The sequence below is a fragment of the Orycteropus afer genome, unplaced genomic scaffold (assembly GCF_000298275.1).
Source record: "Orycteropus afer afer isolate SDZICR_OR568_19922 unplaced genomic scaffold, OryAfe1.0 scaffold00027, whole genome shotgun sequence".
NCBI classification, from domain to species: Eukaryota; Metazoa; Chordata; class Mammalia; order Tubulidentata; family Orycteropodidae; genus Orycteropus; species Orycteropus afer.
Genome location: NW_006921614.1, coordinates 2,877,415 through 2,903,456, shown reverse-complemented (window position 1 = coordinate 2,903,456; position 26,042 = coordinate 2,877,415). Strand labels below are relative to the sequence as shown.

The 26,042-nt window shown below is 42.8% G+C and overlaps 1 protein-coding gene across 1 annotated transcript in view; it reads right to left on the bottom strand.

Moving 5' to 3' along the window:
* The window catches only part of TXNDC5 (thioredoxin domain containing 5), a 41,267-nt gene extending 15,946 nt beyond the window's left edge, over positions 1-25,321 (bottom strand). The window contains exons 1-5 of the mRNA XM_007935334.1: positions 25,059-25,321; positions 19,755-19,904; positions 12,889-12,994; positions 7,072-7,168; positions 2,686-2,801 (exon numbers count right to left, since the gene is read on the bottom strand). Coding sequence (XP_007933525.1) covers positions 2,686-2,801; positions 7,072-7,168; positions 12,889-12,994; positions 19,755-19,904; positions 25,059-25,321 — 732 coding nt within the window. The remainder of the gene's footprint in view (positions 1-2,685; positions 2,802-7,071; positions 7,169-12,888; positions 12,995-19,754; positions 19,905-25,058) is intronic.
* Between the last annotated feature and the right edge of the window lie 721 nt (positions 25,322-26,042).

Genomic DNA, 26,042 nt, shown 5'->3' with positions numbered 1-26,042 from the left:
GTTTGAACCATCAGCCTTCTGGTTAGCAGTCAAGTGCTTTAGCCACTATGCTACCAGAGCTCCTTAGCAACTCCCATAGGGTTTCCAAAACTATAAATCTTTACAGAAGTAGATTGCCTCATCTTTCTTCCATAGAGCAGCTGGTGGGTTTGAACCACCAACTTTCTGGTTAGCAGCTAAATACCTTACTGTACCACCAGAGCTCCTATGTCAACAAAAAAACGAAAACCAAACCCACTGCCATCGAGTCTGACTCACAGCTACCCCCCACGTTGGGTTTCTGAGCCGGTAAATCCTTAAATTGCCCCACCTTCCTTCTGCAGAATAGCTAGTATGTTTGAACTGCCAACCTTCTGGTTAGCAGTCAAATGCCTTAGGCACTACACCACCAGAGCTTTATGTCAACAAAAACCAAAAAACTAAACTTACCGCCGATGAGTCAGATCCAACTCATAGCAACCCCTCCTTGGGTTTCCAAGGCAGTGTCACTACAGAAGTAGACTGCCCAACCTTCCTTCTAAGGAGTGACAAAGTAAGGTAAAAATACTATTTTAACAGGTAAAACTAAAGGCCAAAAGCAGTTAAAGTGTTAAACAGGCACAGACTTCTCAACCGAAGGTTTGTGGTGGGTGACAAGTATTCTTAAGGGTCCAGGCTAAGCCAGTCCAATATACATCCAAAGGAGGAAGCACCACAGAATGGTGAGTTAGATGTTTGTTCATGCCTGGCTCTGTTAAGGGCTTCCACTAACACAAACTAAAAAATAAATGATCCTCTATAAAAATTCAGAAAATAAAGTAAGGATACAAGGAATGAAGATGTTAGAAGGCAGAATTATTTTGTAATGACATCTACGAAATGTTCAATAAATATAAAAATCATAATCATAACGTATAATCAGAACACACTATTGAAATGTTTTGGGAGCTCTGGTAGCATAGTGCCTAAGGCATTTCACTGCTAACTAGAAGGCTGGTGGTTCAAACCCACCAGCCATTCCTCAGAAGGAAGGTTGGGCAATCTACTTCTGTAGTGATGCTGCCTCGGAAACCCAAGGAGGGGTCACTATGAGTTGGGTCCGACTCGACAGTACACAACAACAACACTGAAATGTTTAATAGGCAGCAGTGAAAATTCATTTAACTAACAGCAATATAATAACCATTACAGTTTATCAAGCATTTACTAAATATCAAGCATTGTACTAAGCATTTTGATTTTGCAAAAAAGGAGACTAAGGCATGGAGAGATGGCCCAAGTCAGCCAGCCAGGTCTATCTGACTCCCAGGTTTATACTTTTAACACTCTCACCATGCTAACTCCAAACCAGTTGCCACTGAGTTAATTCCAACTCATGGCAACCCCATGTGTTAAGAGTAAGTAGAATTGTACTCCATAGATTTTTCAATGGCAGACTTTACTTGTTTATATTTAACAGATGAAATTTAATAGATGATTGTAGTTCTTGATAATTTTATAGGTGTGATATTTTTAAACTTTTTATTATGATTTGAGTGGAAGTTTACAAAGCAAATTCATTTTTCATTCAACAGCTGATAGACATTTTATTTTGAAACACTGACTGCAATCCCCACAACGTTAACAGCTCTCTTCCCAATCCCTCCCTGTGGTTATCTTTTCCCTGTGTCCTTCTTTCCTATGCATTCTGGTCTTCTGAGCTGTCTCCCTGTGAAAATAATGCTCTTTTGATCTCCCATAGTTGATTGTTCTAAGGAGTCCACCTCCCTGGTACAACTGTTCCCCTCATAGGCCTATTTATTATTTGGTTGAAAGTTAAGCCACAGGAGTGAGTTCAATTCCAGGCCCAAAAGGTGAATAAGGGCCATAGTCTTGGGGTAGCAAATTTTTCAGAAGTAGATCTCCAGGCCTTTTATCTGAGGTGCCTCTAGGTGGAACTCCAACCTTTTGGTTAGCAGCTCCATGTATTAACAATTTTCACCACCCAGGGACTCCAACATGCTGGGTAGATCATCTTATTAAGTGTAATCTTGGATATGTGGCATTGCTTCTACATACGTATCAGCCCCATGCAAAAACAAAAACAGAGATTTGTATGTAAGAAAATCTATATAGGGATGTCAGTGGGTGCAAGAGGACAGATGAGAATAAAAGTACTTGATGTCCCAGAGCTACACTGGAGCCTGCTCTGGGTAGTTCCAGAATGCCCTGTTATACAGAAGTTGTTGGACATTACTTCTGGCTTCTCGGTGTTAGTAGGAAAAGTTGGAAAGAGTTCCAGGCAGCAGTGCTCACCAACATAACGGGTCTTCTGCTGGCCCAAATGAGTATAAAGCTAAGGGTCCTTCAGGAAAGAGCTATTGGGTGAGATCAAATGTGGATGGTCTCCAAGCATGTCTAGTGAACATTCTCTAAGACTCTCCCCCCATGTCTTTGCAGAAAGGGCTCTGGTGCTGCCAATTCAGAATTGGCCATCTCTTCAAAATAAACAAAGTGGCCAAGGCCATAATTTATCAAGATGGTGTGGAAAAGCCAGCAAACCCTAGGCTGCCATCTGTGAAGGTGAGATGAATTATCAAGTGGCACACTAAATGGAATTAATAAATCAAGTCTGCGATTTCACACACAGAATGAATAATGGGCCACTCTGCTAATTAATCCAGCCAAAGGCAGTCCACTTCCAGTTTAATGAGAGCTTTCACTTACCTTGCCAATCTTGACAGTTTTGGAATGTTCGAGGCCCAGAGCCAGCTGCTCCCAGGTCGGAGCCAGAGCTTTGCAGTGACCACACCATGGAGCAAAGAACTTGATAAAGTGGTCGCCTTCCAGGGGGCCCAAGGCAGGGAAGGGGAAAAGAAATGATAATTTACATCAGACCTCACTAGAGATTGAATTCAAGAATTAGATCTTTGTTTCCTTGGTCAGAAGACTGGGCAATCTACTTACATAGTGATACTGCCTGGGAAACCCAAGAAGGGGTCGCTATGAGTTGGATCTGACTTGACTGCAGTGTGAGTTTGGTTTTTTGGTTTTCTTCTTTTTTAGCAAATCTCAGTTCAACATGAACCCTTTAACTGAGAAAAAGTAACTCTCCATAAAATACAGTTGCATCCATAAGTGTTATTAGTGGTTACCAGGGGCAGGTTGTTGTTGTTGTTACGTGCCGTCGAGTCAGACCTGACTCATAGTGACCCCTCCTTGGGTTTCCGAGGCAGCATCACTACAGAAGTAGATTGCCCCATCTTTCTTCTGAGGAGTGGCTGATGGGTTTGAACCGCCAGCCTTCTGGTTAGCAGTCAAGTGCCTTAGGCACTACACTACCAGTTGTTGTTGTTGTTATGTGCCGTTGAGTCGGACCCGACTCATAGCGACCCCTCCATGGGTTGCCGAGGCTATATCACTATGGAAGTAGATTGCCCCATCTTCCTTCCGAGGAGTGGCTGGTGGGTTTGAACCACCAGCCTTCTGGTTAGCAGTCAAGTGCCTTAGGCACTATGCTACCAGAGCTACACTACCAGAGGGAGGGGGAAAACGGGAGTCATTGTTTAGGAAAGAGTGAGTTTATGATGATAGAAAATCAGGCCCTCATTATTGGTGATGGTTGTACAACCTGATTCATGTAATTGGTATCATTGAAGTGTACATGTGACAAAAAAGGTGAATTGGCAAATGTTATATGGTATATATCTTTATAACACTGAAAAAGAAAAGTTTACATCCACGAGTTTCTAATGATACTCGGGGCAAAACAAAATTTGTCATTTTTGAAAGGCAACGGAGAACCAAATGATGATTTTGAAAACTGACAATAAAGGGATAGAATAGGCACTTCTTCTGCTTTCCTTGTATGAACTATGCCACAGTATAACTAAGTGACATATGAGGGCAAGTTTCTCTTGTTAAAAATGAAGAAGGAATTCTTGAGTTAGAACATGAGCATTTGGTAACCCCAAGGAAACACAGAGAGGCCACATGAAGATCACCAAGGAATCAAGGAAGAGAAGTTGAAGGAACAGACAGACAGAGCTTTCCCCTGGAACTGGCACCCTGAATTTGGACTTCTAGCCTCCTAAACTATGAGGAAATTAATTTCTGTTCATTAAAGCCACCCACCTGTGATATTTCTGTTACAGCAGCACTAAGATACTAAGACAGAATTACAGGTTTTGGGCGGTGATTTTCAATGGATGCTAATTTCACAAAGAGACATTATCTGCCACCAACAGGTAGGAAGTCTTGTCCTTGCCTGCAAAATTCAAGCTGGCACTGATTATGCCCCTAGATCCAAGTACTCATTTACAGGAAACAGAGAAATCTTGGAAACATGTTCAATTGCATCATGGGGTTATAATCAGCAAGACCCAGAGTGGAGGAGATCTACAGGTCAAGGCACCTGTTTCCTTAGCAAGTAAAAAATGCAAGAAACAAAAAGAGATGCTGAGAGAACACACAGATTAAAAGAAATTTAAAAGAGATATTTAAAGAAAAAATCAAAAGTAAACTAAACTCTAGTACTTAGGAATGTAGACTTACATGATGAAACTAGAAAGAAAAGCAAGAACAGGGTTTCCATAAAAGTCAAGGGACTGGTTAGTCAAGGAGGTGGGCTGTGATTTGGATGGGGCACGAGGAGGACTTAGGAGATGACTGGTGGAGTTTTATTTCTTGAAAAAAATAACAGCTACAGGGTGTTAAATTTATACCAGTTCACTAAGCAGTACATTTGCTTTCTGTACTGTGTGGTATTTTCCAATAAAATAGAAGGTTAAAAAAAATTAACTATCACCTTCTTGGCTAAGAGGGGGAAAAAACAAAACAAAAAAAAAACCTTCCAAAATCATTATTTGGACATTGGAGATTTTTATCTAGGCTATTCTGCTTTGACTAGCCAAATGCCTAAAGATGTCAGCATGAGAGGGAAATGAAATCAGGTTATGGGCAAGGGATTAAAAAAATCAATAGAAGTTTAAATGTGACTCAGCCTCACAGCAGAAGAACTTTGCTACCTCACCACAGCATCAAAGAGTTTGAGGGCAATGGTGACAAACTTGCTTTAAAAAGTTAACAAGCTGTCTGTAGTGCTGAAACACACCTGTGCAGCCAGGCTATGTCAATAAGCGTGTGCAGTAAGGGGGAAAGCTGGACTAAGCTGCAAGATGGAGACAGGCTCTCCAGGAACCAGACCAGAGAACAAATGGAAGCCACTGTGGTGGGCAGGAAGCACCCTAGCTTTCTAAGGAACATGGTAGCAACAAAGACCCTCCAGATAGCAGCACAATGTCATGTGACCTGCTTAACAAGGGGTGGGTGGAGCTTATGGGGAGATGGTCTATAGAAAGAGGTGGTTCCATCTTGCATGGAGCCTGTTAGGAACTTAATTGTGTCCCTCAAAAATGTGTTCTGTAAATCCTAAAACCTCTATCAGTGGTTAAGAGCTCTGGTGGTGCAGTGGTTAAAGCATATAGGCTGCTAACCAAAAGGTCCATGGTTCACACCCACTAGCTACTCTGCAGGAGAAAGATGAGGCCATCGGCTACTGTAAAGTTATACAGCCTTGAAAACCCTATGGGGCAGTTCTGTTGTGTCTTATAGGGTCACTATGAGTTGGAATCGATTCAATGGCAGTAGATTTGGTTTTTGTTTTTTTACAGTTGTGGTTAGAATCCCATTTGGAAATAGGTTTTCTTTGTTATTAATGAGGCCCTTATAGTGTAGAATATATCTTAAATCAATCTCTTTTGAGATAAAAAAAGAGCAGATTGAGCAAGCAAGCAGAGAAGGGAGAAGGCAGATGCCATGCCACATGACATTGCGAAGGAACTAGGAAAGAGAAGCTAAAAAGAGATGAAGACATCTTCATCAAAGAAAGCCGGCACCCAGAATTCAGACTTCTAGCCTCCTAAGCTGTGAGGCTACTTTAGCTGTTTGTTAAGGTCACCTACTTGTGGTATTTCTGTTACAGAAGCATTAGAAAACTAAGAGTCCAAGCTAGTCTCACCTTAAAGTGATTGCCCCCCACACACATGAGAAACACTGAGGTCCCACGGTCTGAGCTTTGTTACAGATTAAATACTGCCCTTTGATAAAAACAGGGAAAGGTTGACAACATCCCAGTAAATTATTTTTGGCAATGAGTTTAGTGTGGGGAGGGGTTTCCACTGCCAGCAGGCATGAAGTTCCAAGGCCAGAGACAATTTTAAGCCCTTTCTCACAGTTTTCAGCCTCACCATTAGGAGGATTTCTCTCCATGGTAGCATTTGAGAATGGAAGTTAGCAAAAAGTTTGCTTTCCACTCATTCATTGTTGAGTCAACTTTTCTGAAATACATCTGTGTGTGAAGAAGGGAGACTTATCAATTACTCACATTAAAACTGTATATAAACTATGTTTAAAATATGGGATATAGTATGGAAAGATATTTAAAGGGTAAAGAATACCTAATTTGGTTCTTAAGATATTAAAAAAAAAAGAAAATACACTGCCATCAAGTTGATTCCAACTCATAGAGACCCTTTAGCACAGACTAGAACTACCCCATAGGGTTTTCAAGGCTGTAAATCTTTATGGAAGCAGACTGCCTCAGCTTTCTCCCATGGATCAGCTGGTGGGTTTGAACTGCAGACCTTTTGGTTAGCAACTGAATGCTTCAACCACCACACCACCAGAGCTCCTTCATATGGTAAAGGATCCATTAAATTCTGTTTAAGGAAGTAGAAAAGTTTCATTTTCACCAAGGTCAGTAAGTATATGATGGACATTAACATAAATGAACACTTCATTATACAAGGAGGCAATGCCCAACTCGTGTACAGACTCAGAGTACCCAGTCATGATTTGTGAGCTCCAAACTGGAAACCTGGCATTAAAATGGGCCTTTCTATAAGAGCAGGGAACAAAAGGAGAAACAATTTCTAAGAGAGGCATTAAACAATGAAGAGAGAAACCCTTGCTATTACCATCAAAGCATCTATCTACCTATGAGCCCTCAAGTGGCAAGAAGGAAAACCAAGTGAATCAAGGAGGTTCAGGTCAGGGGTTCCGCAAGGTACAGATCTTGCTGTGGGAACCCACAGAAATAAATCACTGGCATACCTTGTGCAATATGCAGCTCAAAGTTGTTTGCTGAGAGCTCATACAGGCCCTGCTTTGACTCAGGGGCTCTAGGAGGTTCAACTTCTGGCTCTGGCGTCTAACGGAAAAAAGCAAAACAGCAGTCACTGAGTTTGTCTGCAAATCAGTAATCAATTGCCACTGAATCAACTCCAACTCATGGCAATCCTATGTGTGCGAGAGTAGAAAAGTGCTCCATAGGGTTTTCAATGGCTGACTTTTCAGAAGTGGATCATCAACCCATTCTTTCAAGGTACCTTTGGGTGGACTAGAACTGCCAACCTTTCTGCTAGGCAGTGCAAACAGCTAGTACGCTTGACTGCTAACTGAAAGGCTGGAAGTTTGCCTCCACCCAGAGGCACCTCAAGAAAAAGGTCTGGCAATCTACTTCTGAAAAATCAGTCACTCAAAACCCCATGGGGCACAATTTTACTCTGATACTCACTGGCTTGCTGTCAGTTGGAATTGTCTTTGGCAGTTGGATTTTTGTCTCTGAAGACATAGTAAACCCCATCAAGGAGGAGACCTCTTATCTGTCTGAAGTCATCTGCAGATACCTACCCTCATCTGACCACCTGGAATATGCATGATATTGACACATGAGAAAATGACTTCATGAAATCCTCTGGATGCTTTAGCAACTAACCCCTGCCAACGTCTTTCTAAGCAAATACTCTAGGACTAAGGCTGTTCTTTGCTACCCCAAAACCCACCAAACCAAGCAAACAAACTGGCCAATTCTCCCCAAACTCATACTCTGCCCCTTACTTTGAAATGTTACTTGGGATTTCATATAGAAAATGAAATAAAATTCCTAAAGAACATACTCTGAAGAGATGAGTGCTTACAGACATAAAGGTAGCAAAAGGGATGAAACAAGAATGAGAAACCAACAGGGGTAGGGTGGCCTGGCTGTCCATTATTCATGCAAATGATAAGACGAACTGTGAGGGAAGGTTAAAAAGCTGATAGAAAAGCAGGTGATGCGAAGGGAAATTAAGGGGACAACATGAAAAATGGCACAACATGAAAAATGTCATCAATGTCCCTAAGCTGTAAATGGGGAAGTTGTTATGTTGAAGAATGTCTTGTTGCATATGTTCTCACCACAATAAAAGTAAAAAATAAATAAAAGGTGCTTCTGCCAATACCTGAGCATTATACAATGTGTGTAACAGCAGTATGGTTACAGTAGTGCTATTGTTGTTAAGGTGCCATTGAGTTGGCCCTGACTCATGGTAATCCTGTGCACAACAGGATCAGACTGACATGATCTATGGGGTTTTCACTGCCTGATTTTTGTAAGTAGATCACTAGGTCTTTCTTCCTAGGTCACCTTAGTTTAAAAGCTCTGCTGAACTGTTTATCATCACAGGATCACATAGGGTGCTCTAGTGGTATAGTGCCTAAGGCATCTGACTGCTAACCAGAAAGCTGGTAGATCACATAAACCTCCACTAACAGATGGGGGTGACCAAACATTAGGTATACTGTCTGGGAATTGGGAGCTCTGATGGTGTAGTGCCTAAGGCACTTGACTGCCAACCAGAAGGCTAGCGTTCAAATCCAGCAGCCACTCCTCAGAAGGAAGACTGGGCAATCTACTTCTATAGGCATACTGCCTTGGATACCCAAGGAGGGGTTACTATGAGTTGGGGAGAACTCAACGGCAGTGAGTTCGGGTTGGGTCTTCTGCACAGAAGATAAGAATTCTACCATTGAAACAACACTGTCCCCACCCTCCCACCCACTGCCACTGAGTTGATTCTGACTCATAGTGACCCTATAGGGCAGAAAAGGATGTAAATCTATAAGGTATCCAAGGGGGTAAATCTTTATGGAAGCAGAATGCCTCATCTTTCTCTCCCAGAGTGGCTGGTGTGTTTGAATCACTGACCTTTTGGTCAGCAGCCCAATGCTTTTAACTACAGCACCATACTAGTACTACACAATTTTAAATGTCTCTTGAGTCTAGCATAGCTTCAACCAAAGAGACCAGAGATGAAGGAAAGATAACTGAATCACCATCTTGTTGCAGGTATACAGCTGTGTATTCCTCAATCTTTACCTGTTGATTCATATTCCTATTGAAAAGAATCCCCAAGTTAAGTCATCAAGACTTCAAAAGTGCTGACAGCTGAAAGCTATGCAGAGTTGTAGTCATAAAGCACCACAAAGTTTTCCTTTCTACTGCTAGCTGGTCAGAACTTTTGAAGTGCTAATTACCCACACAAAAGAATGCCCAAGAGCATAATGGCTAAGGGAATAGTCAGTGAGTTCACATAAGGTGAAATGAGACACTGTGTTTCACTCTTTAAAAGATGTTGAAAGGACTTTCAGTATTAAATTGTTCACTACAGGCCTGCTGGGGTGTTATCACTTCCCCTGTTCCTTGGCAGGTACCAGAATGGTCCCCATCATGGGAACAACACAGTGTACAACAGAGACGGGCACACTCAAACCATGCTGGTGGCAAAACTGCTACGATTCTTAAGAAAACCATCTGGCCATGTTCATTAAGTGTCATACAAATGGTCTTGCTTTGTTTTGCCAAAGACTCCAAGAAGAAAATCATCTACAGGATTAGTAGTCTACACAAACTACCACAGCCTCATCTACTCTGAGACCAGAACTACTCTATTTTTTAACATATAATGCACCCAAACAAATATCAAGTGCACACAGAAAACATGCAGAGCACACAGACAGAAGGTAATGTCCAAGGGGGGGGGGGTGCACGGTTTGTATGAAACCTGTATAACACACGCTTTATTTGTGTAAAAATATAGTAGATGGTGCCCAGCTACCACTACCAACTATCCTGACGAGAGCCACAGTAGATCTTGCTAAAAGGGGAGAAAAACATGAAATGGAACTCAAATTCTTAAAAATTCCACACTTACTGGACTGCTTGAGATTAGAGGTCTCCCTAGTGCTAGACTATTGCCCTGAGATACTCTATAAACCTTAGACCAAAGCTACCTCATCCTGTCATCTTTTAGCTAATTAAAAGATCAGCTCAAAAAATAAAGATTATTACCAGTGAATACTGTGCTCCTTTAAAAAATTATTTATATGAGACTCAATGGTGAACAATTACTCTAAAGCAAAGATGAAAGGGTAAGGGATCAGGAAAACAGATTATTGAAACATCAGGATGGAATTGATAAGAATGTTGAAACTTTATTAAAAAATGTGGGACTGAACAATTTGTGTAGTAATTGTTAAATGGGAACTTAATTTGCTGTGTAAGCTTTCACCAAAAATACAATAATAATAATAAAGGATGTGGAATAAATGGAACCCTCATACATTGTGGTGGTTCCTCAAAAAAAAAAAAAATTTTTTTTTTTTTTTTTTTGCTTAAAATGAAAAGCTGGGTTCAAACTGAAAAGAATTTTCAGCTGGTAATATAAAGTTTGCATATTTGAACTTTTCTACAGTAAGACACATTACCTCAGTTAAAAGAGAAGTCTTATAAAGAAAAGCATCACAAATGGACTCCTAATTTTTACAGGGTGGTACAAATGACTAGTATGCTTGGCTGCTAACCAAAAGACTGGAGGTTCAAGTTCACCCAGAGATGAGTTGGAAAAAAACCCTGTAAGAGCACAGTTCTGCTGTGACACACATGGAGTCACCATGAGTCAGAGTTGACTCAAAGGCAGCTGGTTTTAATTTTAATGGTTTCAGGCAATTATGTGAGATCTCTATTGTCTTGAGACATTAAATACAGCTATGGCAGGCAAGTCAGCTAACTGGGGTCTGGGTGGCAATGGATGGTTCCGCATGCTATTTCTCTGTATTCCAAGCAGAGAGGGCACTTCTCTCAACGACCTATGCTAAGCTGAGACTCTGCAGCTGGTCACTTCCTCTGGTAAGAAGTTCTTCCATGAGAAGAAATTTTTCTGCTACCCTGACACTGGCTTCTTGAACACTGTCAACATGGAACACTAGGTTTTTTTTGGTGAATTAATCCAAAACATATTTTAAAGTTTATTTGAGGCTATTAATTCGTTTTTAAAACTAGTTTCTTCCCATCCAACCCTCCCCTCCTCTCAAAAAATAATGTTTTTACAAAGGAGGCAATTTGAAGTTTAAATATATATGAAAGTTACACCTGCTCCTCCAGTTTTCTTGTTATAATTGTGCAATTGAGAAAGATGCAAATTTACTGAGAGTTTTGTGGTTTTCCCTGTTAACTAAAATTAGCCTCTGGTCAAAACTATTCACCATACAGTAGTTACAAAATTTTTTAAATATAAGGTATAGCAGAAGCACTTAGGAAACAGCTGGTTTTCTGATTAGCTGTGACTTTCACAGAGAAGAGGAGATAGAGCTAAGGAGCCCAATAGGTGCCTGGGAAATGATACCAGTAGGCAGTATGCACAAAAGACCATACACATTGCACCTGACCATAAACATTCAAGGCAACAACTCTTACTCTCAGTTAATTGTTTACATTAAAATTTCATCAAGCACATCTAATATTTCATTAGAAATGTACAGCATAGCTACATAGCCATCTTTCTAATACCACACCAATAAAACACTACCAACTCTCGTCCAACTCAGGTTCTGGGGACCTTTTCACTCTGAACACTAATCCAAAATCACCACAAAGGGATATTTAATTTTATGATGATATCGGCTTATAGCAAAATTTAAGACTCCCTAGTAATTGAGAAGGGAGTGAAATTATAAATTTTTCTTAGTGTACAACTTTCCAAATGCAACATTCCACTATGATGTCTTTAAAAAATATTTCAGAAATCCTAGTTTCCACAGTTACCTGGTATGATAGATTGTACTGTGTCCCCCAGAATACGTGTTGGGATCCTAACCCTTGAGACCTGTGGATGCCATCTCCTTGGGAATAAGGTTTTCTTTTTTATGCTAATAAGGCCTTATCAGTGTAGAGTATAACCTAAACATCATCACTTCTGCGATATAAAGTGCAACACAAACACAAAGACAACCAAACACAAATGGGGGAAGACAGATGCCACTTAAAGATCACCAAGGAACCCAGGCATGCTGGAGCTACAGAAACAGAGACAAGGATCTTCCTCTAGAGCTGACAGAGAGACCTTGCCTAGGGCTAGCACCCTGAATTCAGACTTCTAGCCTCTCTACCTGTGAGAAAGTAAATTTCTGTTCTTTAAAGCCACCCACTTGTGGTATTTCTGTTATAGCAACATAAGAAACTAACACAGCTGGTATTACCCTCACAGAGACAGGGGCATTAAGGCACTAGATTATTCTAAAAAAAAACCACCAAACTCACTGGCATCGAGTCGAGTAGCAAGTTATGTTACCAGCAAAGCCAGGTCAGGCCTTGAGGACTAAGGATAGTAGCCAAGAGTCAATCTCTGATTTTATAAAATTATTGCCAATTATATTGCATGTAATAGTGGCATGATGGTTATGTTAAAAAATAAAAAGTATGTATCCATTGGATGCATACTGAAATATTAACAAATGCTCTGCCGTGAGGGCTGACTTTGCTGCTAAACAAAAAGGGTGGCAGGGCCAAGACAAAACCAGGTTGCCACTGGGTAATAAAGCCAGGTGATGGGTACATGAGGATTCATTATTCTCTTCTCTCTACTGTGGGCATGTGTGAACACTTCCATAATGAATAATTTTTTCAAAGCTAATCTTTACTTATTACAATGAGTTCTAAATAAGTAAAACGTTGCTTTAAAATGGCATCCTTAACTCTTCCCCTGAACTGGCCTTGTCCAGGTCACTATGACCCAAACATCAGAAGGAAAGCACTGTTTCCCATGTACCCACCGCAGGCTCCTCGTTCAGCGTCTGGAGCATCCAGGTCTCCAGAGTCTGAAAGTCCCGTGGACCCTGGTACTTCACAGCTTCTTGGCCAGGCTTGAAAAACTTTAAGCTGAAAGAGAAACAAAGGATTGGACAGAGCAAAATTTTAAAGCACTTCAAACTGCTCTGAGGTGAGAGTATCATCCTATCAGGGAGCAAACTCATTTAATGAAATAATCAGACAACAAGTAATAAATGGGCTGCAGCCAGACATCTATCTGCTACTCTCTGATAAAACTAGAAAAGGAAACAAAAACAATGTTCTGGGAGATTATACATTCGATTAACTCTAAATGATTAAAGTCTCTGATTTTATTCAAGAAAAGTGAAAACTGAAGTCAAACCTAATGCTATGAATTAAACTCCAAACTGCTAATGTTCATTTCTCACTGGCAGAACTTTCAAGTTTATTCCTCACAGGGTATGTGTTATCCTTGCTAAGCTTAAATAGCTTGTTTGGGTTTTTGTGGGTTAATTATTATTATTTTTTTAAGTTAAAAATGTAATAGGTACTATTGTTTTACAATAAATTCTGTTTTAGGCTACTTTATCGGTATCAGATTCAACCTAAACATGAAAAACCAGTTACTGTAAAAACTCAAGTTTCAACAATTTACTTTTTTACAAAGAAGGAATCTTTTCATTTTTCTATATACATTGGCCTCTAGAGACAACTGTAGATAGAAGAGCAGTTCCTTTAGTGGTTAGCAAGGCATTAGGAGAGGAAGAAATATTGCCAGTTCCTGGACTATCCCATCAATAATGGGAAAACATGCTCTACATAAACTTAATAGAGGATGTCAGGGGTGGAAAACAAGGTGGCTACTGATAGTTCAAATAACAAAAAAAAAAAAAAAAAGAGGGAGGGATACAAACTACCATCTCTTGGCAAGCCTACTCATCTGAAACATCCCTCCACAGCATTTATGCTGATTTTGTTAGTAGATGTCAAATGTATAATAAGAGAATTACAAGCAGACAAGATTTGCAGAAACCAGAACTCTGGGTTTTCACAGCTGACAAGTGCTAACTCCTCAAAGGCCTCACAATAATGCCACAGAGATCCGAGAAGTATGTCACCGGACTGGGCATTTAGGCTGAAATAAACAGACCTGGATTTGTGTAGAAATTAAATAGGGTGAAAAGGTAATATCCCTGATGTGCTGCCCAAGAAAGTGATATGCCCAATTGCCTCAGTAGCTTACACTTTGATAATCATAACAAAAAGCCAAACTCTAACTAGATTTGGCGAGTACTTCATAACATTTGGGAGCTCTGGTGGCATAGTGCCTAAGGCATTTGACTGCTAACCAGAAGGCTCACAGTTCAAACCCATCAGCCACTCCATGGCAGTGATACCATCTTGGAAACCCAAGGAAGGGTCACTATGAGTCAGATCCAACTTGACGGTAGTGAGTTTGGTTTGGTTTGGTCATAAAATTTAACACTTTAAGAACCCCATAGTATGCCCTCACCCATTCCAGGGGACCTCCTGGAGCTCTGGGAATCCTGTGACTCCCATAAAACCAAGCCAAACCCTTTGCTATTGAGCCAACTCCAACTCATAATGACCCTACAGAACAGAGGGGAACTGACCCACAGGGTTTTCTAGACTGTAAACTTTAGGGAAACAGATTGCCTCATCTTTTCCTCTGTACAGCTGTTTTGGGGTTCAAACTGTTGACCTTCCAGTTAGCAGCCAACACTTGACCACTGCACCAACAGTGGTAGACCCACATGTGACCACCACCACCCCAGGCTAATAAGGAATGAGAAGGTGCTTACTGGACTTCACCTCCTCTCTCTTTTCCAAGACCCTTCCTTTCACCAAAGGGTTTCAAGATGGAAAGAGACAGGTGATTAAAGTGCTAGAAAGGACCACAGGTAGTAAAATTCCTCATGTCTTTGTTGAATACAATAAAACCTAACCTGTGATTTTTCTAATTTAGTGTGCATTACACAAATTTAAAAAAAAAAAACTCTTCTTGCTGTTGGATTGAAAAATTTTATAGCTTGCCCATGTCCCAGATTTTTCCTTAATACATGCACAGAGCTTCAAAATGGAGGTAGGCTCCACTTGTGCTGGCCAAGGCCGTTCAGCCTGTTGGGGTCATCTGACTTTACTCCTCACTGTAGACAGACATCAAGGGGTAGTGGACAGGGGGCTGCTGGGTCAGAACATAGCCCCAGTCTTCTCTGCTATTACCAAACTATATGGGCACTTTTTTCTCCCATGGTGACAGGTTTCTCTCATCCAAAGGGATGGCATACAAAATAAACACTAACACCAGGAAGGTATACTCAGAACAATCAACCATGGAGATCAGAAGAGCATTTGCCCAGGGAGATAGCTCAGAAGGTAGGAATGCAGGAAAGGAGAATACAGGGAAAGAGTAACCATAGGAAGTGGGGAGAGAGCTATTACATTATGGGGATTACAATCAATGTCATGAAACAAAATGTGGATGAACTATTGTATGGAAAATGAATTTGCTCTGTAAACTTTCACCCAAACCACAATTAAAAAAGGAAAAAAAAAAAAGGAACTGCATGAAAGAAAATCCCCACTTTTACACCTGGAAAACAGTGTGCCGAATGGCTATGTAAGTTCTACTACCATAAATGGCTTCCCTCTTCAGTCCTATTGCCCTTTATGATTTCCCAGTCATAGTAAGTCTTCACTGCCTGCATGGTATAAAGGGGTAAGCACTTAGTTACTGACTGATTAAGTTAGCAGTTCAAATTCACTCAGTGGCACCTCAGAAGAAAAGCCTGGTGATCTGTTTACACACAAAGGTCACAGCCATGAGAACCCCACAGAGCACAGTTGTACTCTGACACATATGGGGTGCTGTGAGTAGGAATCAACCCAAAAGCAACTTTTTTTTTCTTTTTTTTTTTTAATGATTCTTTACTGGCTCAACAGGAAGACCTCAAAACATTTCCCTGAACACAGCCAGCCATCTCTGAGCGCTGTAAGAACCCAAACTCACTCCTTCCCCAATCCCTTTCTCCAGATAGAGGGGTCCAGGGAAGAATGACATAAAAGCTAATATACTGACACAAATCCAAGGCATTTACATACACTGTCTAAGCCAGATCTCAATGTCTATGGGATGCGTGCAGCTTTCAAGGAAGTAAAAGTGCACACAGGCCAATCTGTAAGTGCCCAACTCAATGTTGCACAGCACACGTCACCTCCTGTACTCTTAAAAAAAGTCTGTGCATAGGCACTTCTGCAGGGCTGCAATGGTCACTGAGGTTCACCACAGTGTGAGTTCATTTCAGTTCTTTCCAAAAATGCAAACCAGTGCTTGGTTTACTCTGGGAGACTATATCCCCTAAGTGAAAATCATGACACATAATCCAACATACACCTCTTTTACATTTGTGAATAGTATCTAGGGAGTAACAGATGCTGCAGCCAGGTAATCCTCACAAGCAGGACCAGGTGGAGTCCTTAGTTCCTTGTCTGGAGTCTCAGGACACATGACCTTCTCAGTCCTAGTACATTTCATGTTTCCCCTTCCCACTCGTATCACAGCCATACAGCCACAGATGGTCATCTTGAGAGTGGACACCATGACCAACCAATCTGGGTTGCTCATGTCTTGAAAGTGACGACTCTCGATAGGTAAGTGTTTACCTCATCATCTCGTTCCTACCACTTACCAACTCCTCATTTGAGTGACCTTTGACCCAAGAGGAGTTTATTTTAAGGGCAATCTTATGAAAGAGAGACAGTGAGTGCCTTTAGGCATGTACATATAGTAGGGGACTTCATCTGTACCAACCTGACTTGATACAGACTTGAATTTATGGCACTTAGATTAGCAAAAAGTCACCAAAAACCACAAATTCCAGAGTCCCTGATGGAAATGCAAATTTTAAAGAAAGGATGGGGTAAACTTTAACACTTACTGGGTGTGCTCAGATTGGTGTTTGCACACATATTGTCTCATTTAACCTCTAATAATGTTCTGTGGAGGTATCGCCATCCCTATTTTAGACTCAGAGGTTAAATAATGTGGCCAGAGCTGAACAATGAGTGGACGACAGATTCAAACCATGGCTACAAGGTTTGAGCCCAAGATTTCTTCCACTTTTCCACGCTGCCTCTCAGATTTGAAGATAAGCTCTGGTTTTCTGTTGTTGTTGTTCTTAGGTGCTATTGAGTTGGTTCTGACTCATAGTGACCCTATATACAACAGAACAAAACACTGTCCAGTCCTGTGCCATTCTCAAATTAGTTGCCATGCTCCATTGTCACAGCCACTATGTCAGTCCCTCTTGCTGAGGGTCTTTTCCTGTTTTGTGGACCTCTATTTTACCAAGCATGGTATCTTTCTCTAAGGACTGGTCTCTTCTGACATTACCAAAGTAAAAGAGATAAAGTCTGTCCATCCTTGCTTCTAAGCAGCATTCTAGTTGTATTTCCTCCAAGACAGATTTGTTTGTTCTTTAGCAGTCTAGGGTACATTCAATATTCTTCACCGATATCATAATTCAAATGCATCAATTCTTCAGTGGCCTTCCTTATTCAATGACTAGCTCTCACGTGCACATGAAAAAAACAAAACAAAACAAAAAGTCACTGCCATAAAGTCGATTCTGACTCATAACAACCCCTCCTTGGGTTTCTGAGACAGTATCTCTACAGAGGTAGATTGCCTACTTCCTTCCAAGGAGTGGCTGGTGGGTTTAAACTGCCAGCCTCTGGTTAACAGTCAAATCCCTTAGGAACTATGCCACCACGGCTTGTTTTTATAGTTAATTAAAAAAATAGTTGATGTTGAGTTGATTCTAACCTCATGTCTATCAGAGTGGAACTGTGCTCCATGATTTTTCAGAAGCAGATTGACAGGTTTTCTCCCAAGGTGTCTCTGACTAGACTCAAACCTCTAACCTTTCAGTTAGCAGAGGAACAATAAACCATTTGCACCACCCAAGGGCTCCATACTCAACTAAATGCCCTCTATATTATTCAACTAAGCAATGAATGAAAAAGATTGGTTTCATTCATTAACTGGAACAAATATTTAGGGAGCCGCAGTAGCTAACTTCCCTGCTTTCTTCTGCAAATCGCATCTCCACTTTCTTAGAGAATTGCTCTCCCCTCTGGTACTTGCCATATGGTCTGAATGGGCCTGCCATCTCCCTGTAAGATCCTGTCTCCCTGGCCACAGTGATAATTTCTGGAATGAACATTTCAGTCAAGCTGGACCAATACAGGTGGGCACAGTGCTTCCCTGGGAATAGAATGATACAGGGCCTTGGAGTTGTAAAAGTACCATATGATTAGCACAGTAGACACAGTCCCCCAAACTCCTCAGAGCTTCCCTTGCAGCCTTCTAATTAATCCTCTCTTTAATAAGCCAGTTCCAGGTTCTGGTTTCTTACAACCAAAAACTCTTTTGTTTATAGGTAGTATTGCTTGTCAGAACTGCTATAATCTGGTTTGTCACCTGCCTTTCCAATAGAGTCTGACAATGGAAATGATTAATGCACTCAGCTTCTAAATAAAAGGTTGGAAACTCAAATCCTCCCAGAGGTGCATCAGAAGAAAGGCCTGGTGATTGACTTCTGAAAAATCTATCATTAAATACCCTATGGGTCACCATGAGTTAGAATCAACAACAACTAGTTTAACTGGTTTCCAAAAGAAACAGCTCTTACGCTAGTTACCTGGGGAATTACTCTAGGAAGGATGTTTAAGAATAATGGAGTCACCGAAAATTGAAACAAAAATTGATTTCAAAATCTGTGTTCACTGTGTGAAATCTATATATGAACATAAATTGTGGCAGGACCTCATGGAGACCCCATTTTTATCTTGCAAGCATACTTTCTTATAAACAGGAAAACCAACATAGATGAATTAAAGGCTTTTTTTTTTTTTTCCAAACCAAGTAGAAACAGGCAAGTAAAATAGGCACCATGTTAAATACAGTCTTTCCCTAACAACATGGACTGCTTTAAAAAGCAAACATGGCATTTTGAGGACTAAGGTGCACCTGACTCAAGCCATGGTATTTTCAACTGCCTCATATGCAGGTGAAAGTTGGACAATGCATATGGAAGACCAAAGAAGAATGGACCCATGTGAATTATGGTGTTGACAAAGAATACTGAATATACCATGGACTGCCAAAAGAATAAGGGATCCAATGATACAGCAGTTAAAGCATTAAGCTGCTAACCGAAAGGGTGGCAGTTTGAACCCATCAGTCACTCCACAGAAAAAAAATGAGGCAAACTGCTTCCACAAAGATTTACAGTCTTAGAAATCCTATGGGGCAGTGCTACTTGGTCCTTTAGGGTCCCTAGGAGTCAGAATCAACTCTATGGCAGTGGGTTTGGTTTTGCATTGGCCAAAAGATAAAACAAACCTGTCTTAGAAGAAGTACAGCCAGAATGTTCCTTAGAAGTGAGGATGGCAATACTTCATCTCCTGTATTTTAGACATGTTATCAAGAGGGATCAGTTCCTAGAGAAAGATATCATCCTTGGTAAAGTAAAGAGTCAGCAAAAAAAAAAAAAAAAAAGAGAAAACCCTCAATGAGATGGATTGACACAGTGGCTGCAACAATGGGCTCACACATAGCAACAATGGTGAGGATGGTAGAGGACCAGGCAGTGTTTTGTTCTATTCTACACAGGGTCACTATGAGTCAGAACTGACTCAATGGCACCTAACAACAACAACATCTCCTCAGAACTACAAAGGAAGTTGCCAAAGTTTAACTTGGACATTTGTTGGCCCAATGTAGCTGGCAAAGTGATATGAAAAAATGTGAACTGTGTAGGAAGCGAGCAACTTTTCCACTCACGTGGGGTATCCTCGGACCCCCTGGGCAGAGCACACATCAGAGTCAGCTGTACAGTCCACTTTTGCCACGTAGACCTTGGCATCTTCCATGCTATTGTATTTGTCCCCCAGGTCATTCCACGTTGGCTGCAGCCGCTGGCAGTGCCCACACCTGTAAAGAGAATCACAAGCATACTGAGTACCCATTTGCTTCATCCTTTATAGACAGCAATGAGGCTCTCCTACCCTTTTACACTGTAGTCAGAGTGATGCCTCACAACTACTACAGGACCTGCCAGTCCCTATCTAAACCCTCCAGAGTCCCTGCATTGTTCTCAGCATCCAGTTCAAACTTAGTAAGCTCCTGTTCAGGTCCTCCTAGTTCTGCCTCTGCTGACCTCCACACATGAGCTCACCCTTGTCTCTTTGCTGTCCCACCCCACCATGAGCCGTTTTGCAGTGCTTGCCTTTTCCGATCTTGGCTTGCCCCGGGAATCTGTCCGTCTTCTTTCTCAGACACTCCTCCCTGACCTCCACTGGGCTAGTTCCTATTTGCTCTTCAGGCTTAGTTTGGGCATCACTTCTTCAGAAGGTCTTCCCTGAGTCCCCAGGCTAAGCCTGATGCCCACCTTTATCTCTCCTCCTCTGGAGGCTTCCCTCTCCCCTGCTACTGCAGCAGCTTAGTTTCTCTTGCTATAGTTGCTCCTATTATTTCAAGTCTTCTCTACTAAATAACCAAATATGCTCAACTAGAGGCAACCTCAAAAGTAAATCATTTCTGCATTTTTTTTTTCCAATGGAAAGCTAAAAAGAAGGTTCTTGACACCCAAACTTCTAGGGTTAATAGAGTCAAATGTCTACAATATTTATTGTATACATTTAGTTGCACAAAACTATTTAAAAATTATCTATCATTTAAAATAACACATTCATTTACAAGTATTGCTTATTTTACACACTTCCCATCTCAGGAAAGTATCAGCATCTTTTCTGTCACTAGAATTAACTTTTGGAGTCATACAGCCAGTCATCATCCTTAATTGTCTCAGCTGTTGGCAATGCTTGAACCCACACTGGACACTTTACCCAAGCTTCAAGCACACATTCACATAGCATTAGGGTAACACAGTGTTTGAATTATCTGCTAGTGTGTATGCATGGTGTCCACAAGGTAATATTTGAATAGTGCTTTGTAACATGGTCTTTAAAAAGGATTCCTTACCAGGACACTCAACTTTGTAACTTGTGAGTTCTTCTTGAAAATAATTTCAAATTAAACGCTATGTTCAATCACTTTTCCTCCATTCATTTCTGACAGATGATCTCAATGATAAGCACCTAAAGCTAGCCCTGAATAAGTTTTGCATCAAGCTAATACGTCTTACCTAAGCAGTACTTTCCTAACCAAGCCAAGAGAATCCCTGTTTTTATAAGTGAATAAAATACAATGATTTCTTCTTTTCTGGAGGATAGTTTTGAGAGAAAACTCAGCATTATGTTTACGTATAAACGGTTACAAGTTCCCAGAAGGCAAACACTTTACTATTGTACTTCCAATTCCTAGCATATGCTTGGCATATACTGAACTCTTGGTAATTTATTAGTTGAGTGAATGATGAAAAGCACATGAAACTACACCACATGTGGACATAACTTCTGCAGATTCAACAAAGTGAGCTTAGCAAGGAAAAAAGAAAGGTAGTAAGAAAAAAAATCACAAGCTCCATAGGACCGTGCAGTTGAGTGTGCCTTGAGAGATGTGACTCTCTTGGTCTCCATCCAGCATGGTTCTTCTCATGGTGCAAGCATCTTAGCACATCAGGTGTGATACTGCTAGTTAAAGACACAGATGGAGCAACTAGTTCATTTGGTAGTTAACCAAAGAAGTCATGCTCTTATACAATGCTCGAGGAAATCTGGCTGCGCAGACTTCCTGAGTGACTCCACATGAAGTGGTCACTGACAAGGTACCTTCCTAAGGGGATTACCAGGGGCAGTTCTGAATCTGGGTTGTTTTATCTTACCAGATATGCTCTTTTTAAATGTAGCTGTTATCTAATAAATGGGTTCTCTGCATTCTTTAGAGTCAACACAAGACTACATTAAAAGTGAGAATAAGGAATAAGTTCATTGAGCACAAATTCAGAACCACATGGGACCATCACCAAGCTGGGTGTGCCCCTCCCTTTCCCTGTGCAGGTGGCTGTGATGCAGCCACACATGCCATCTAGATGGTATAGCTGTTTTGGAATTCCGTGGCTACAGCATGCAGCTGAGACAGCCAGCTGCATTCAGAAGGCAGTATGTAACCAAGTAATACAGCAAAGCCACATGGTCCTCCCAAAGAGGCAGCCCAACCTTGACCTCATTGGCACTAGATTCAATGTGACCAGCAAATTGGCCACAGAGAAGCTGTGCCCTGATATTGGCACAAAAATGTACATCACTAGGGACAACCCTCACATCTGCCAAGTTCAGATCAAAGACAAAGCTCAATCTGTTCATTGCATTGTACTTCTGCCCCCAAATCACATATGGGTTTCCAATAGTCCACAGCAGCTGAAACAGAAAAGAAGAGCCCGTGGTGGGGCAGGCAGCTGGCAGTGTACTCTGTCTGAGCTCTAATCTGCTCTCAAGGTCTAACTTTTAAATGCCATCAGAGAAACACATGTCTCTATTCAAATATTTGCAGTAGACTTTTAAAAGACAAACACAAAACTTAAAAGTTAATTTTCTGGGGAGCATCCGCCTAAGCCTCTCAAAGGTACAAACAATGAAAAAGAAATTTATTTAATATCAATGTCCACACTTGCCAGTGCTCAACCCTCACTCAGCCCAGGACTACCTGACAATTACTGCAGAGACTCCAAAGTTAAAACTCCATTAGATAACATGGACTTAGCTATGCCAATTTTTCTTCAAAAATAAAATAAACAAAACCCACTGACAGATTTAGTCCACTGAAATAGACTCCAATTAAGTAAGTTGATTTAATTGGAATAGTTACTCTGAAAATACTCCTGCTCAGAGTAACTATTTATATTGACTATTAGGGAGCTCTGGTAGCATAGTGCCTTGACGACTGCTAACCAGAAGGCTGGCGGTTCAAACCCACCAGCCAGCCACTCCTCAGAAGGAAGATGAGGCAATCTACTTCCGTAGTGATCCTGCCTCGGAAACCCAAGGAGGGGTCGCTATGAGTCGGGTCCGGCTCAACGGCACATAACAACAACATTATTAGAAGCCCTGGTGGCACAGTGATTAAGTGCTCAACTGCAAACCAAAAGGTTGGCTGTTCAAATCCACCAGCCACTTTGCAGCACAAAGATGTGGCAGTTTGCTTCCCTAAAGATTGTTGTTGTTGTTGTTGTTGTTATGTGCCCTCGAGTCGGCCCCGACTCATAGCGACCCCTCCTTGGGTCGCCTTGGGTTTCCGAGGCAGTATCACTATGGAAGTAGGATTGCCCAACCTTCCTTCCGAGATTAAAAAAAAAAAATTGCCATTGTGTGATTCCAACTGATAGTGACCCTATCTGGCACAATAGAGCCGTCCCATAGGGGTTTCCAAGACTCTACATCTTTACAGAAACAGACTGCCTCATATTTTTCCCATGAAGCCACTGGTGGGTTCTAGCAGCAAACCTTTTGGTTAGCAGCTGAATACCTTAGCCAGTGTACCACCAGAGCTCCTCCTATAGATTATAGTCTATAAACCCTATGGGCAGTTCTGCTCTGTCCTATAGAGGTAACTATGAATCAGAATTGACTCAAGGCAACCAGTATCAGTTTTATTATTATTATTATTTTATTGCCATAAAGTATCTCCTGTACTATTGGTAGTTCTAGAAATCCACATCAGTTGGTTCTTGGGAACTTGAAACACATTTTTTTCTCTCTAGATACATTGTTAATAAGTGATACCTTGCCAAAAGAAGTTGATTTAACCCCCTACATAGCTGAAGCACAGTAAAAGCCCTGGGAGCAGGCCCTTGTGCTGGATAGGGGATAACAAGTTTCCCTCACTTCCACAGTACTGGGTTAGCACATCCCCTGCCCATCTCAATGAGTCTTTCCCCAGCTCTAGGTAAGAACGCCAAATTTTGCAGAGCATATCCAGGCCAAATCCCTATCTTTTGTCTTGCTCCCTAAAATTGTGCCCCTCTCCCCTCTCTAGCATGTCAGCCCTGGTAACAAAGCACAACCGTGTTTGTGTGAATGACCAAACCCGTTATCTTCTGCCCTGTGCCCTGAAATTATGGCCCTCTTCCCCTCTGGCATCTCAGCCCTGGTAAAAATGCACAGCTAGCCATGTTTCGTGTGAATGACCAGAGCCTTTCAGTAAGCTATTTCCCAGGTTAGCATTTATCAGGTTAGCACCTCAAAGTCTCCATCCGAGAGTGAAGGCAAGGAGGTTATACCCCATTAGTTCAACGCAGTGATTCTCTCCACTGCACACTTTCTAAGTAACCCAGACCAGGGGCCTTGGAAAGCAGATGACAGAGGTCAGCCTTGAGATGAGTGCAGAGGTCCCATCAACTCTGAATCACGGAGGGGTTCCCACAATCCTCACCACCCTCAGCTCCCAGGGATGGCACAGAAATCCTGCTCTCTGGGCCGACCCTGCTCACCTCACAAAATACATAAAGTGGGAAACCATGTTATTTGTGAGTTGCTATTTCTCAATTAAACCGTCACGCAGATGATATGCCCTGAAGGACTGGAATGAAAGCAGTCGTCAACATCTCCACGGCAGACCCTAGCTGGCAGCGGCCAGCAGGAAGTCCCCTCCGGGGAATCGCTGCCCACGTGGGCCTCTTTAGGGGCGCGCGACCCACTGAGTCCCTGCGCCCGGCAAGCCGCTGCATTTGGCCGCGAATTTGGGAGGTAGGTGCAGTCGGGATGACATCTGGGATGACACCTGGGCTCCAAGGAGTACTAAAGGCAGACAACCCCACCGTCGCCTTCCTCACCTTGGGGGTGGGGTGGGGAAGAGTTCGTTAAGGGCGGATTCGTGAAGTGAAAGGGGGAAGCGGGGGAAGGAGATGCCTGCTGTTCCCTACTCCGCTCGGGAACCACCTCTTCCTCCTCCTCCTCCTCCCCGCGCCACGTCAGCCGGACAGTCAGGGACCGGCGCCGCCCACGCCCCCACAGCCGGAGTGCGGGCTGCCACCTTCCTGGGGCCGCGTGGCGGGGGCCGGGCGCGGGCGGGGCCGGTGACGGTGCCCGAGCTCAGGGCGCAGCGGGGCGGGAAGGGTCGTCTGCGTCCGGCCGAGGCCCAGAGTAGGGCTGCGCGGCTGCAAGCGAGGTGCGCTAGGCAGTTAGTTACCAGGGCGCGAAGAACATGACGAAGTGCGCGGCGCTCTGGATCCCGTGTGTGAACATGTCGGCCGAGTACAGGTGCTTGGCGTGCGGGTCCTGCGTCTCCGCGTCGTCGGCCGCAGGTGACCGGTCCGCCGCCGTCCCTGGCTCCTGGGCCCAGGCCCGCGGGCAGAAGCCCCAGCGCCAGCTGCTGCCCAGCAGCAGCAGCATCGCGGCCAGGGAGAGCCGTCGGGGCAGACGAGGGAGGAGGCGTCCGGGGCACGCGGGCATCGCGGCAGGGCTGGACGTGATCTTGCCGCTGCAGCCGGTCCCCTCGCCGGCACCCGCCTGCAGCCACGGCCCCGCCTTCCTCCCCGTCCCGCCTCTCCGAGGCCGCGCCACTTCCTCCGCCCCGCCCCCTCGCCGGGAGCGCGCAGCGCCTACTTCTTGGCAGCTACCTTGTGTCTGCGCGCTCCTGGAGCCTCAGGCCCGGGTGGGAGAAGGAGGGACTTTGCCCTGGCCCTTGCCAGGCCTTCAAAGCTTCCTGGGATGATTCAGGTTAATTTTGCGAGCGCTTGCCACTCCCAAAATCTAGGTTCCTGAACTCTTTCCCCTAGTGACCACGTAGCCGAGAGCAAGGGTAAATATTCGTTAAATGAATGAAAAGGCCAGAGACAGACAGGGAAGCCACAGAGGGCAATGTCAGCCTGGGATAATCTCACCACACACAAAGATCCTGCGACTTCAGACAAAAGGGAGAAAAGAGCTGCTGTCAGCACAATGTAGGAAATTGGTCCGAAGTGGGTGGGGTTGGCACCTGAATGAGTCAGGTTCTTGGCCAGACTCCAACTCTGATTCTGGGCCTGAGCTCAGAGTTGTAATGAAACCTACTTACTAAGTGAAATCTTTACCTGTTACCCCTGTCCTGCCTTAACTTGAAGGTGAAGAGGAAAGAAGGTCAGAGCAGTGTCTTCTACGCATGTGTTTTAAGGCTCTTCTTTGCAGGAATTGC